Source organism: Cuculus canorus, chromosome 3, assembly GCF_017976375.1.
Source record: "Cuculus canorus isolate bCucCan1 chromosome 3, bCucCan1.pri, whole genome shotgun sequence".
NCBI classification, from domain to species: Eukaryota; Metazoa; Chordata; class Aves; order Cuculiformes; family Cuculidae; genus Cuculus; species Cuculus canorus.
Genome location: NC_071403.1, coordinates 54,706,308 through 54,721,806, shown reverse-complemented (window position 1 = coordinate 54,721,806; position 15,499 = coordinate 54,706,308). Strand labels below are relative to the sequence as shown.

Sequence of the window (15,499 nt, the reverse complement as noted above, 5' to 3'; positions counted from 1 at the left end):
TTGTTTCGATCACACAACAAATAGGGGAGTTGGAAACCACATGAACTTAGTACTGGCCTGGAGGATATGATTTTTCTACCAATTCATGAACACACACACACACAAGAACACCTTGACAAAACAACCACTTAAGAGTACAGCTTGCAGAGAAGAAGAGTTAATACGTCTCTGGTGAGCTCGTGGCCATGGTTGATGGGATAAAATTAGTATTTAGAGTCTCCAAATAGCAGCTACACCAGTATGGTATATAGGTGCTGACAACAACAGCAGAGGACAAGAACAATGCTCTAACAGTGCTGCCTTGCACCATGACTACAGCCAGGCTGGACATCAGATGATGCCAAGGAGAACACCAGAAACTTTATAAAAGCAAAGAGCAAGTCTTTCGGAAACCCAGTTACTGAAGGTTGGTGGTTACCCTAAAACATGGAGGTTTTTTGTTCTCTTTAGGCACATTCCTTACATAGTCTAGTTTGAAGTAGTTGGGTGAGGTGCAGGATCTTGAAAGGCCAGTCTTACTTTCATTGACCTGCACAGACCACGATCCAGGTGGTTGCTAGGTTGTCTACACCAGCCAATCGTTAGGCTCTAAAGTGTTCCTCCTCAAGCTCCAGGGACAGCCCTGCCACTGGGCTGGTTACGCTGCAGCAGCCCCAGAAGCAGACAAGCTTCAGCTGCTGTTAAGTGAGAGCAAAGCCAGTAAACTGTTGTTTTGTCCAAGACAAGGTCGTGAACTTGTCTCATACTCTGGAAAACATCCACTTTTCCACACACCCAGTACACAAATGCTCTTTAGATTTTGAGAGAAACCGTGTGCAGCTGGACAAGATTTCACACGTTTGACCTCAGAACTCCAGGAAGCAATACATGAATGGACAATGTCATCAGCAAGGAAAAGGCCAAAGCACATTTGCCCTCCACAAGCACTCATCAAGGTGCTACTAGAGCCTTTCAAGTCTGGAGCTCCTGCTGTAGCAATAGCAGTGCTTATGGAAAGGTCCAAAGAATTTAATAGGTTTTGAATCAGTGAACTATAATAAAGAGAGGTGTTCTGACAGAATTCTTCCATTGCAGAACAGAGATATTGCTGCAACAACAGGACACCAGATCCACAGGACGTACAATTACATCCCTATTGTCCCTCTCGCACATCTCAGAACCAGCTTGTTCCCCTCTGACTGTGAAGCAAATACTAGTTTTGCAACTGCCGAGGCCCAAGTCATGTCATTCCTGATCTGTCCTTACTCTTCTCAGAGCAACCTTGCTATGGCCGTGCTTCAGTGGACAACTTGTTTCCCTACCTTTGAGGGCCTCGCAGCAACACAGAACACTAGCTGAGGCTCAGACCAGTCGAAAGCAAGGTCAAGGTCACTCTACTACCACATCAAGAAGAGATCCAGGGGGGAATTTCACCCTGCCTGCAAGAGTCCAGCAATACTTTGTTCAGTGGGAGCTCTCTCCCTGAAGATGATCATTAAAGGGCAGCAGTATCTTGTCCCATGCTTACAGCATCCTTATTGAAAACCAGAGTTTCCCAGCAGTGCTAAGGACCAGCAACACAAACAGTGAAGGGGAGTCAAAGTACCGTTTTGCCTGTTTTACTCTGCAGCAGCAAGACTGTTACAGTTGCTGAATGGGATGGACTACGAAATTTGTGAAAGGTGCCAAACATTTCCTGACAGATCCTGTGTTGTCCCTAGTGCTCAGGAGCCATGGCCAAATCCCTGGTCAGAGTCCTGCAGGTCCCCAAACCTGAGTCCAGTTCACTCCAAGGGGATGCTCCTGCAGGGCTGCTTCCTCCGAACAGGTAAAGATAGAGCTCTCTATGAGTTTGTGAAGGCTTATACAGTTTTGTTGGGATGTACCCCACCATCCCCAAGTTAAGATCTGTCCCCATGTTGAGGTGCATACAGCTGCTATGAAAATTTCCCAGCTGTGAATAGTGTACAGAGAGAGAAGCAGCAACACAGTAATAGGGACAATCCCATCAGAAAAACACAAACATTGTAAATAAAAGATAGACAGACAGAAAAATAGACAAGACTTTCAAAAGTATTTATTTCAAATTGCCTTTCCATGCTAATGTCCTAAAGCAGACTGTCCAGAAAGAGTTCTGCCTTCTTCAGTCGTGTGCTACTTCTGATGTTTGGACATGGAGATAGATTTTTTTGGCATTTGGAGCACTTTGCCTGCAAGAATAACAAAATGTGAGCAGCAAACCAGGAATGAAGATGTTCAGTGAGAACCTTAATTTCAAGCTCTTCACTTGCTCTGCTTCTTCCTCAAAGAGAATGTCCAGAGGGACCCGGACAGGCTGGAGAAGTGGTCCAGTGAGAACTTCATGAGGTTCAACAGGGCCAAATGCAAGGTCCTACAACTAGGACAGGGCAATCCTTGATTTCAATACAGAATGGGGGATGATGCGATTGAAAACTGCCCTGAAGAGAAGAACTTGGGGGTACTGATTGATGAGGAGCTCAACACAAGCCAGCAATGTGCGCTTGCAGCCCAGAAGGCCAACCGTACCCTGGGCTGCATCAAAAGAAGCATGGCCAGCAGGTCGAGGGAAGTGATTCCGCCCCTCTATTCCTCTCTTGTGAGACTGCATATGGAGTGTTGTGTCCAGTTCTGGAATCCTCAACATAAGAAGGATATGGAACTGTTGGAATGGGTCCAGAGGAGGCTACAAGTATGATCAGAGGGCTGGAGCACCTCTCATAGGAGGACAGGCTGAGAGAGTTGGGCTTGTTCAGTCTGGAGAAGAGAAGGCTTCGAGGAGACATTATAGTGACTTTCCAATACCTGAAGGGGCTACAAGAAAGCTGGGGAGGGACTTTTTACGAAGGCTTGTAGTGATAGGACTACAGGGAATGGGTGTAAACTGGAGAGGGGCAGATTTAGACTAGACATAGGGAAGAATTTCTTCACTATGAGAGTGGTGAGGCACTGGAATGGGTTGCCCAGGGAAGCTGTGGATGCCCGATCTCTGGAGGTGTTGCATGGGGCCTTGGGCAGCCTGATCTAGTGGGATGTCCCTGCCCATGGCAGGGGGGTTGGAACTAGATGATCTTTAAGATCCCTTTCAACTCAGAATGTTCTGTGATCCTATGATTCTATGATCTAATCCTCAGATCTTCTAAATTTGCTCTGGCTCCTCAGTATATACTTGTGCTTCACTCACCACATGAGTAGCTGCTTTAAAGACTGCCCTTTTTTGGAGGTTTGAGAGTCTAGTGCAGTTACTCACAGGTCAGCAAAGGCCCAGGCTGCCTTGTTTTAGATGACTTGTTAAAGAGAGTACAAAATCTCTCCAGCTGGAGTCTGGGACTTACCTAGCAATTCTAGGAGGCAGCCAAGTAAGCCCTGGGCTTCCCCAAGGAATTCTGCACAGGTATTTTGCACAATTTCAAGTGAAAAGTTCTAAGAGTTCATCATTCTAACTTACCTGTGAAAGTTTTCAACATCCTCAACAGTCTCTGGCAAAGCTCTTCCTTTAGTTTCAGGTAGAAGCAGCACCAATCCACCCGCAACCAAACCAATAACAGCTTCAAAACAAACAGATGGACAAAGGGCTTGTTAGCTTACACCAATTTACAGCATAAACCCATTTTATACGCCCTGGCACAAAGGACTCAAACAGTCTTATTTTGTTCTTTGGACAAGATGAGTTGCAAGTTATGCACTGAACTAGGGCATCTCAGCCTGGACAGAGAGTTGAAAAAAGGATAGAACCCTTGCTGGTCTGAGTGCATGTCAGGAAACAGACTCAATTTTCTACTGTTTACATAAGAATATTTAGAAAACACATGAACAATGTATTATCTCCTACACAATATGATTAACTTCTCCAGAAAAGTTTTGCAGACCCTGACCTATGAGTTCAGGTCACTGGTCTGCAAACACTCATCTTGCATTTATTTACTGAACTCTTTCCAAATAGCTGAACAACAGCCAGTTAACTTCCAGAAAAGCTGAAGTATAACAGCCACGCTTGTACTCCATTAAATAGACAATTATGCAAAATTCTAGGGTTTGGCTCCAGGACTGAGACAATATACCTCACAGAAGAGCAATCATTCTTCAGATTGGAATCCAACAAAATATTAATCTCAAACTGTTATAATGTTTCTCAGTTCTTTGTCATCTGTCTAACCTCTATTCACCTCTGTCTTCCTTTAAAATTCAAGGAACAATAGGGGCAAAGGAGACATGAATGCAGAAGCAAGCGCAAGGTTGTTGTCAGCAAAAAGCTATTGCTTTTATAGACAGGAATGGGCTTCTGCTGAATTTGGGGCAACTGCCTCAGATGCTTTTCCATCCCTTTGAAACTTGCGCCTCACTGTTGAACCCCAGGAGCAGCTGGTGAAAGAAGTGAGGTGGCACTTACTGAAGACTATCAGTGGCAGATCAGGCCAGACTTCTGTCAGTCTGTAGACAATGAATGGTACAATGACTCCACCAATATCACACAAGGAGGAGCAAACCATCACCCCGAGGTTCCTGGTTCAACAGCAAAGGGATCACATTATCATCAGAGGATGGAAGGGGATGGATCACAACTCTGACTATTACACAGGACAATTCCAAGCCCTAGCATGACACTTTAGATCCCTCACCCACACCCTGGTTTTCTCCACTTTTTCCCCTTTACTTCAGTCACATGAGTTTTTACCTGCCTTAAAATACATATGTTGTCTTTATTAATCTACGTTTTTAAAGCATTTTAATTGTGCTCCACCTACTTTAGGTTCAGCAGTACTCACGTAGCTCTGAAGTTTTTGAGGATAACTTAATTTAGTACAAAATGTCGCACACACATTAGCCTCAACTATTTGTTTCCGGGTCAAACACCAACAGAGAGGAGGATGCATTTACCTGATGTATGTTGGATACAGCTCAGTATTTACAAAGCAAACCATTTCAAAAGCTATTGTGATTCCCATTCTCCCAATGCAAGCAGCAATCACTTTTAGCCAATGAATGTCTGCAGAGAAAATGTATTCAAGACATTTAGAAGTAACCCAGCGGTTTAGTTGTCACCCATTAATACATCAGTGTTATTTTAGGGAGCCTCTAATCTCATGTTACTTGATTTTTTAAGGGGCTTTGTTTCAGCTGTGTGAAGAAGGGAATGGAACGGTCAGCACTGCATGCACTGTGGCCCAAGGACCCTCCCAAAGCAGCTCAGGGTACTGGGGTGCTTCCAGATCTATTCTTAGCAGTCCTACAAATCAACCTCATTTCACTTCTGCAGCACCAGAAGTGCTCCTAAAAGTTAGTCAGGCAGCACCCAATGGCTAGCATGGGTTTGTGGATCTTCAGGGCTGGACCTCAGGAAGAGGGTGGGAGAGATGGATGCTGTTCTCAGGGGACAACACCACAGTCGGAAGCCACCACGTGGCCTCAAGTAGGTAACTTACCCTCTGGGATCAGGGCCGTGACAAGACAGGCAGCTCCAGCCACCAGGTTTGCTGCAGCCCAGGGGTACCTCCGCCCGACACGGTCAATGGTGACTATGATGATGAAGGCAGCTGGGAACTCAACAAGTGCAGAATAGAGGAAATCCAGATACATGTTCCCAGCAGCTACTCCCATGTGCATGATGAGCCCCTGATAGAGGACAGAGCTTGTGAACCTGGGCAGAGAAGAGCATCCCAGCTTTATTAGTTAATCAGAGAAGAGAGGTCTGTGTCTTGCTGCAGACGTCAAAACCAGAGCTTCAAGAACAGCTCACCAACATTATCTTCTTACCAGTTGTACATCAAAATTAACGTGTTTTTTCTCATCTGTGGTGTCCTGACAAGGTCAAAGATTGAAGGACTTTGCTTTCCATCATCCTCCTCTTCAAATTTAATATCCTGCAGGAAAGCCAGTACAAAGTATATAGTACAGTAAGTCTACACTGGGAGGAACTGATGGAAGGGACTATTGTGATGCACACTTACATGTACAAGAAAAACCCCGAGCTCACCTCAAAATGGGAAGGCATCTTCTTCCGATTTTTTTTAGCCATATCACTGATAATTTTCATAGCTTTGTCATTTTTGCCTTGGGATATCAGCCACCTGGGAGACTCTGGGAGGCACCTACAATGCGAGTAAATGCTGTTACACACCAAAACAAAGCCTACATATTGTTCCCATGTACAGAGACTGCAGAAAGAGTGCTTTGGTTGAATTGAGGCAGGTGGGGGGATTGGTTTTTTGGGGTTTTTGTGTGTTCCTCTCCACCCACCCAGTTAGGAAACATATCATACTCCACTGATGAAAAGGTAAAAGAAGTAGTTGTTGTAGTGGCTTTAGTCAGAAATGAGCTTACTAAAGATAAATCAGGGAAGGGCTTTGAGCAAGAGCAGTCCTACCATTTTACTCAGTCTGTTCACCACAAACTGGTTCCTCTTAGAGCACCATTTTTCAGCTGTACCATCACAGATTAAGAAGTAGTAAACAAGCGAGAACTGGCTTAAAAATTCACAAATAGACAAAATGAAAGACAAGTTTCTTTCTACTATTCCTAGCTTCTTGACCCATGCAGAAAAATTTTCAAGTCCAAAGCACTCAAACTGAAAAGTATCAATCAAAAAGAGAGGAGAGAATCCAAACCAAAGGTGAAGCCACGTGCCTCCTTTTGGTTAGACCACAAAAAGCTGAAACTTTTTTCTTAGAAGGACATGTAAACAACCTGTTACAGTTAGGTTAGCATTCAACAATCTCTCAATAATCATCTTTTCAGTATAGAATCTACTAAATTATGTCAAGGCATTTTTCACTTTATGAAGTGCTAATGGAGATAATTAGTTATATTGAATCACTCTCCCTCGGTGTTTTTCAGTGGTTTGTCTTTTAAACACAAGTCAGGTGTGGTGCAGAGGCTAAGAAGCAATGAAATCTGAGTTGCTGAGGGGTCTTATTTCCCTCTGCTTTTTGCTGTGTACCTCTTCTTTGCACTAACAGGTACACAAAACTGAAAAGCAGTGCCAAATCTCCCACAGAATCGAGCTTCAGAAAGTAGGACAACCTGGGTTTTGAGTCACAGGCAAAGATAGAATGAAAGTGCATTTACCAATAGTAGAGCAGGAAGAAGCAGCTCGGCAGGGTGACGGTGAGCTGCAGCCACCGCCAGTGAGGGATGGCATAAGCGATGGCATCAAAGATCAAAAGCCCAACAGAGAAGGCTGCCTGGTAGAGGATGCCCACTGTCCTCCGATACTTTGGACCAACGACTTCTGTCACTGCAAACATGCACAGAGACAGGTGAACAACTGCTCAGCCACAACCACTCAGTGCACAAGTAATTTGTTCCACCGGGATGATGGAAGACCAATGCTGTGCTAGCACCTTTAGGTATTTTAGTAATACTGGGCTTCCCAGCGTAAAGCCTCAAAAATCCCCTGGTGTTTGCAGAGGAAGGTTTGCTTTTGTATCACCCAGACTCTCAGCAGAGGAGAAAATACTGCTTCCACTCTTTCACTGTCCTAAGGCATCCAGTACTATCCTCTGGTGCAGAAATCTCCAAGTAAAATCAAACATTCCTCAAAGTGCACAGATGGATCTTGTTGTAAAACGCCAGCCTACATAATTTCTTCAACCCAATAACTAAACAGAATACATTATTTTTTAAGTGCACCTTTACGGCCTGCTTCTCACTCCCAAACGTATAAGAAATGTTCGTACCATGGGAAGGCATGCAGCTTCCCAGTTTGGACGGCTTCACGCCTCATCTGTGCTTTGCAACTGTACATCACAGGATAGCCCCACAGGTTGTCTTGCTCATATACAGAGCTAAAAGTAAATATTCCAGCAGGCAGGCACAAGTACACTCGAAATTTTGCATTCATCTGTGTGATTTCAAAGTAAACCAATAGAAAAAGACAAGAAAGCAGTTATTTAGCAACTGAAGGATGTGCTGAGCTTTGGAGACACGAATTAGCTCACACTGCTTGGCCAAACGATGTACAGAGACAAAGACATCTCCTTGTGATCAGCAGGATTGAGCCAAACGTAGCTGAATGATAGACAGATGTCCTAGGGAACACGATAGCAAGGTTGCTCTGTCCCTGTACCCTTCCCTAAGCATTTTGGTATTGGCAGCCTTTAGAGAAAAGATACAAGTTTAAACAGGCTTTGGAGCTGATTCTCTCTTTGGGTGACTTCTCTGTCATGAGAGAATTTCCAGGAGGATCCAGAAGTGACAAGGAAAATGTCAGCACAGGGCAAGTCATTGTCCTGAAAGCAATTTTATGCTCTGAAATGACATGAAGTTCCCCAGAAGAGGTGATGAACATTTCATTTGTGCCAGGGAAAGATTTCAGATGCCAAGCAAGCATCTAGAATATTCACAGGAAGGAACAATCATGTCTTGGCAGAAGACAGTTTGGACTGTGGAATAAATGATTTTATTTTATTTATGCCAATGACCTAGACAAATGCATTAGCAAGACATCCTCACTGTGTTGACATTTACGTTTTTACCACCATCACCGTTAACTTGAACACTTGGAGCTATTTGATAGTGCCACTAAGTCCAGACAAAGCTCTGTTGGGTAGCATTGATTTTTTTTTTATTTATTGCTTTAGTCACTGCTTCATGTTGGGGTTTTTTTTGACAAGAACCTCACCGGAGAACTCCCCACCAGAGAAGTCCCAGGCAGGTCTGCTGTGCACCAGGAAGCAGTCCTGAGCTGGCCCCAACCATGCTGCTGTGCTTCACCACCAGACACAACCAGTGCAAGGTGCTGGGAAAAGCAGCAGCGCAGGCTGGCTCCTCGTGTTGCTTTGCAATCCCCTAGGTTGGCCCCCACTCAGACAAATACACAGATACCCAAGCAGCTTGTCTTTTTCTCCACAAGTACATGCTGTTCTTTGGTTATTTTTAGGCTGTAAAGTCTCTGTTTGCCCTTTAATGCTCTTTGGGTCATAAAAATGCCTCCAGTTTTCTCCACCCTCTGCCTGTTTCTCTAATGGCCTCCTCTGTCATCACCCTGTCTGGGAGGCTGGAGCAGCTGCGGTCTGTCCCGGGACCACCGACTTTCCCAACTGCTGGGCAAGGGGAGGCAGGGGAACCTGGGAGCCCAGATCTGCAAATGGGAGCTGCAATGTCACGGAATGCCTGCCTTGAGGTAACAGCTCTAAAATATCACTGCTTGCTTGAGATTTGAAGGCAACTGTTGCTTCTCCCCAATAACAGTGCTTGAAAAAATCCTGAGAAGTTAGGAAGGGAGAAAACTCTTTGATAACACCACGCATACATGATTTTTAAAAGCCATGGGAGGTGGTTTTTAAATAGCTTTTGTTTGGAAGGTTTTGTCTTCATTTTCTGCAGCCAGTCTTGCTCCTGGAAAAAGGCCTGAACTCACCCAGGATGTAGCCTGCCATCCAGCAGCCCTTGCCGACCAGCCCTTGCAAGAAGCGGAGGATGACTATCCACAGGTAGGTGGGCACGAAGACCAGAAGGATTCCACAGACAAAGTTTGCAAGAATCGTACTTAAGAGACAAAATTTACGGCCAAATCTGGATTGGAAGATAATACAAGTAAAGTGAAACACTTGTCATGAAAACCTAAGCATTTAACATAAGCGCTTTGCGCGTCTTTGGGAAAAAAATCTAACTTTGTTATACAAGGGATAGATGCATATTGACTTTTATTCTTAGCCTATTACTCACTTATCTGCTTTTCAATCTCCTGAAAAATTACTGTGCCCATCACTCTGCAATTCCACAAAGGTTTTCAGGCTTCTTGATTCTTCCCAAACTAAAGAGCAGCAGTAGTCTCGTATTTGCATATACTTGGGATAAGACTTATCTAAATTTCAGAATAAGCAGCCTAGTAATTTGTTTTTTCTAATGGGGTGAAAAGTAAGAATGAGCTAATATTATGATAATATTATGATTCTGATATGTCTGCATGCATCAGGGTAACAGATTTATACACCCCGATCTTCATCCTTAAATATCTTGTATGTCTGGATCTTGCTGTGAATGGGCTGCATTTCACAGCTGGAGCAGCTCAGAATCTGTTGTACTAACAGTCTCTAGGCAAAAGGAGAACAAGGTGGGGAAAACAGGGGCTTTCAAATGTCAGCATTTGTTTCTTTTTAACCTTGGCCACCTGAGCAAGAGTGGCTGTCTCTTCTGGCTTTGAACAGGGCTGCTAAGGATGCCAAGACATAGGGGTTTCCAAATTGGCAATCCTGCTGTATCTATCTGGCAATCTCTGCAGCTACTACTTCAAAGTTTTTCCAAAGGAAGTAAGATGTTTCCAAGATCCAAGCCAGCGTTTCCTGGCGTTCATTAACACCCTCAGGCTCTGGAGTGGTACAGTAGGGAGTTTTGGGTGTATGGTCCTAAAATAGCCCTTGCAGGCTCTGCAGGACTCATGAGCAAGAAAGATTTGTGTGAACCACCAGGTATGGCCCAAGAGAGAGTACCCACTCCTAATACTGTGATGGAACATTCAGGTGGTTGACCTTATTTTGAGAAGAAGAGAGATGACACCAGTTGCACAACCTTTTTCTGCCTTTACCTAGGCTTAGCTGCTGAACACTGATAAGGGAGGTCAGAGGGTTTTACTGTCTGCCCACACATACCTGTCAGCTACGTAGCCGATGTTTACGGAGCCAACAAAAAACCCAGCGTTCACAGAAGACTGAAAGATGTCCAGCTTCCAGGAGTCCTCACACACCAGGTTAAACTGAAAATTAACCACAGTTAGAAGCAAAAGGGTGAAGTGAGAGGGTGTCAAACATCCAACAAGTCTTCTTCGCTTCAGTTAAAGATTTAAACTTGTTTCTGGGTCAATGCCTGTTTTATCTGCGCCCAGAAACCCTACCAACTTAATTAAGTGTCCAACACTAAAAAACAGGATGAAGCCCTTGAGCAGTTTTCTGGTATTTCCTATTCGTGTCTCATCTCTTGCTATTGGAAAGAACAAATCAGTTATTAGCTGTCAAGGTCAGGACCCCAGTTTGTGTAGATCAAAGCAGTGTGGACCTGGTGATCACCCTGAGCTTTTCAAACAGCTTTTTTGGCAGATGACTGTGACATTTCTAAGCAGTTCTGTTTGTCTCACGCCCTCACATGCCACAATAGTCCCTGCAGAGCCCTCAAGACTAAGGCTGGTGACTTCACTAATTGTATCCTAAATGGTGAAGCCTACTTTGTCCTGCTTCCTGCAGAGCACTGGCTCCTCAAAGGAGGATGGGAAGAGGTGTTTGCATCTACCCCCCATTTCTCTTTGATCTGGCCTTTTGCTCAGCTGAACTTTCCTACAGTTTAACCAGAGACCAGGCATTTTGCATCCAAGCTTTACACCACAGGGCCAAGCTTTACACCACAGGGTCACTCGCGTATACTTGCCATCTGACCTTACTTCTCATACCTTACTGAAGTAGATACATAGATAGAAGCTACTGGAAAATAAGTTAATTTAAAAAGCTGTGCTAATATGACTGAGAATCCTTCCCATCCTGCAGACAGCTGGGTTTATTCAAAACTACGGATCTTCAATCAACATAAATATATCCTTATGCATAAGGATATGCTTTCATGTGTCAATTTTTTGTTCAAGCAAAGTAACATGCTTTACTCTGCACTACCGTTTCCTTCACTTGGCTTCCAGAGCCATAACAGGACAGGAGAGCCTTCATGGGAGCAATCACATCCAGAAGGAACACACATTGCCAAAATGTACAAAGAGGCATGTGACCTCTTCGGTTACCTTGTGAAGGAAACAGCTGCCAGGCCTGTCCTTGCACTAACTTCAGAAGAAAAAGGAAGACAACCAATGTGAGAGTGTAACAGCACAAATCCACACAGACTGCAAGTTCTCAGATTCCCCACAATCTCAAGAGATCATAATGGGGGCATCTGGACCACAGCATCTGCTCAAGCTTTTTGCAGCAAGATGTGCCTTCTGTGCTGCTGCTTTGTAGAAGCCCTGTCACCCTCTGTTTGTGGGGTGCACATTGGAGTCTGAAGAGTTTTGGTGCCTCATTTCCTCAATTTAACGTTAGACAGTCCATAATTTGCAGAAAGAAGCACACTTACAGTACATCTAAAATCTAGCTCCATTATCTTACAAAACTATAAATGCTGAAGTTGCTTGAATACAGAATTTACCTGCTCTTGGGTTTGTGCTAGATCTATGGGGGAAGACATCAACTTCCATCTGGAGGAACTTGCTATGAACAAAATCAAGTTTATCATCTCAGATACTGATTTATTTTTAAAGTTAAAGCACCAAAACCCCTAAAGTCCTCTTGGTAGCTTAAAAACCATTTTCAGTTTATTCGCACGTATTCTGAGAACACAGAATATCCACTGGCTTTTTTGAGAGAAAAAGAGAAAAAAGAAAATATCAAGAACTTCACATCTGGGCATGAATCCCAAGATTAGGAGGTTTGTGCAGCACACCAGCTCAGGGATCAGTTGGTTGTTTGCAGTGTTGCGAGCTGCTGCTCCCTCAGACACATTGTTTACACACCTCCACCAATCTAACCCTCTCTCATGTGATGGGAGTTTCATTCAGAACTGGACTTTATCTACCTGGGGATTTATTTGCTGAAATATGCTTCGCTTTTAAACAGGAGATAAAAACCTCCTGATCAGCCAAGGCAGTGCCTCACAGCAAGGGCAGAGGGAAGACAATTTGCAGTGTCCTGCACAAGTTCACAGCAAAAGAGGATCCCTCGTTCAGGAAAGCAGGTGTCTTTTTAAGACAGCCAAGGCTACATCAACCTACTCCCATGTCCCTCAGCTTGTCTGTAACAGGGGAAACAAGGTAAGGGGAGCATTGATTTTTACCTCAGTCACGAGAGAGGTTCCTGGAGAGTCGTAGACCCAGCCATCCTGGCAAGAACCAAGAGGAACAGTACTCTGGTTGCCCACAAGGCTGCTGAGGGGGTTGGTGCAGCTGATGCCCGTCGCATTCCAATCCACCTCGTACCTCCTGCAGCGGCTGCTGAAACTGGCTCCATGGTGACCCCACTCTGGAACCGTGTGATTCAGCTGCTCCTCCAGGGTCCAGCCACACCGCTGGCTCAGCTCAGCCACCCCAGGACTGAAGCAGCGATGCTCGGGGATGAACCCAAAGAAGACAACACCCACATACACTGGGGTGAAGGCAGCAGAAAGCAAACACAGAACAAAGAAGGTTTGCTTCTGAAACCTGTCGAATTCTCCAATGATCTCTAAAATGTCATCTAGCGTTGGCATTTTGGCATCAAAATCACCTAAAAAAATTCATCCTAGGTCTTCACTGCAGCACTGATACATTTGGTTGGCAGCAAAGCTATTTAAGTAACAAAGACATTTGACCAAAAGTCAAGACTAACTCCATAAATTATTAAACCACATGTTGCAAGCATTATTTTTTAAGGTTTCATTTGAAATCAGGCCTTAATTCAGCCAGGGCGAATTCATATTTAACTCATCAGGCCATATACATTCCTTTTCTCCAGAAAATCCACTAACAAACACATCACTTCTGGGTTTTTTTTTTTACTACCTAAACCAGCTCCTCAAGTTAGAGGAATTTTAAGGAGCAAGCATAGATGGAGAATTCCAACAACATGCAAACAAATTAAAAGTCTAGTGTAGCAGTCGCTGGGCACCTTGTATGAACAAGTCTAATCAACCCTGTTCTATAAAGAATACACGATTACACTGTGAAACAGAAGCGTCTCTATGCTGAGCCACACAAGATGAGCAGCTCTCCTGCAAGGTCCTTTTTGTCTCACTCCTGTGGCCACCTTACTCTCCACAATCCTCCACTTCCAAGGAAAACTTCTCCACCTACATCAGGGAACATATTTTAATTTGACTATATTTTTGCACTGATGCATGTAGTGATAGGATGAGCGGCAATGGCTATAAATTATAGAGGGGAAGATTTATACAAGACACTAGGAAGAAATTCTTCACAATGAGGCACTGGCACAGGTTGCCCAGGGAAATTGTGGATGCCCCATCCCTGGAAGTGTTCAAGGCCAGGTTGGATGGGGCCTTGGGCAACCTGATCTAGTGGGAGGTGTCCCTGCCCATGGCAGGGGGGTTGGAATTAGACGATCTTTAAAGGTCCCTTCCAACCCAAACCACTCTGATTCTATAAAAAGCACTCACTACGAAATTACACACTGGGAATACCTTTGGGAAACCATAATACAGCCAAAACAACTGTTTTTTACTGTGGAAGACCTGTAAAAACTTTAGGTAGAATTCACTGCGGGGGACTCCACAAAAAAAAAAAAAGGTAAAAATCCAGTTATATCAGGCTCCAATGGTACTTGATGCTGTCTATAGATAGATACTTGCTATTCCAACATCTATTGCTAACAACAGCTGCTTTCATCAGAAAGAGAAGCACAAGTGAAGGTAACATTTAAAAGACGGGAAAAAATGGAAAAACTGTCTATTAGTGACTTGCACAGTTTAGGCAATCAGGAAAATTTAGAAAAAATAAAGACCTCTTCTCAATACACTCCAAAAAATAAACCAGCTCAGGCAGAAATTCTGACCTGGGGGACAGGAACAGAACCAGTTCCTCACCTGGTCTTCCTGCCTATCACCCATCAGAGCAACAGTGGCCTACCCAGCTATGAAAGCTGCTTTGTGGACCAGCACTCTTAAGATCATTCCCTACGTTAAACAGATGTGCCCCCTCCTCTTCAACCTCCTTATCTTCCCTGGCAGGAACAGCTATAACAATGTAAGAAGAACTCCCCTCCTGTACAGGCCACTTACTGCAGTGTTACACTGACCCCGGCACATCAGATCCCCCACACTGCACCAGACTTTCGCCTCGATGGCTGCAGGGGCTCCACGCAGAGCTGGGGAGGAGGACCACGATACACAAGTGCACAGCAGCCACCACGCTCACAGCCAGTCCCCACAGCCTTCCTCAGCCAGAGGATGTGGAGAGTCAGCTGAGGCAAAGGAAATTAAAATCAAAGCCTGGGAAGTAGGTGAAGAGGCTGTATCGTAAAAGCACACCCAAAACACCCCACACCACTGCTTTCCCAGCACTTTTAAACAGTTGGTAATCATGTCACTAAGTTCCATGTGAACTAGAGAAAAAGTTAAGATTTAAACTGGGCCTTTTTCCCCCGATTTTCCACCACCCTCTCCAGTCCACTCCAGAGAGGGGTTGGGTGAGGCTGTGCCATGCAGTGGGCACCTTAAAAGGCTCACTTCTCAGGGGAGTCATGCTGTTGACTGGCTGGAGGGTTTGCTCCTGGCACAGCCATTTGTATGTACTCATCTGGTCCTCGTTATTCTCATAACTTCCCTCCCTACAGTTGAGCAGGGTATTCTACAGGAAAAATAGTAACTGACAGTACTAGAAATGCACTGTCAAGTCTCTAATATCCCCCAATGAGCCTAATGCCAAATACAAAAAACACTGCCTTTAAGCATGACAAGATGCAGCCTTAGCCAAACTAATTACAGCTTCACTGGTAGAAGCTTCCTTTTCACCAGAAGAAAATCCAAGAATGATGAAAGA

The 15,499-nt window shown here is 44.5% G+C and overlaps 1 protein-coding gene across 1 annotated transcript; it reads right to left on the bottom strand.

Annotated features, from left to right (window-relative positions):
• Positions 1–2,036: 2,036 nt before the first annotated feature.
• On the bottom strand, positions 2,037–13,298 carry LOC104056463 (solute carrier family 22 member 2). Its single transcript, XM_009557717.2, has 11 exons — positions 12,802–13,298; positions 10,587–10,690; positions 9,356–9,510; positions 7,063–7,231; positions 5,972–6,086; positions 5,752–5,858; positions 5,421–5,635; positions 4,876–4,984; positions 4,388–4,500; positions 3,446–3,545; positions 2,037–2,189 (listed from the first exon to the last, which is right to left on the bottom strand). The coding sequence occupies exons 1-11, from the start codon at positions 13,210–13,212 to the stop codon at positions 2,123–2,125; spliced, it is 1,665 nt and encodes a 554-aa protein (XP_009556012.2). The 5' UTR covers positions 13,213–13,298; the 3' UTR covers positions 2,037–2,122.
• Between the last annotated feature and the right edge of the window lie 2,201 nt (positions 13,299–15,499).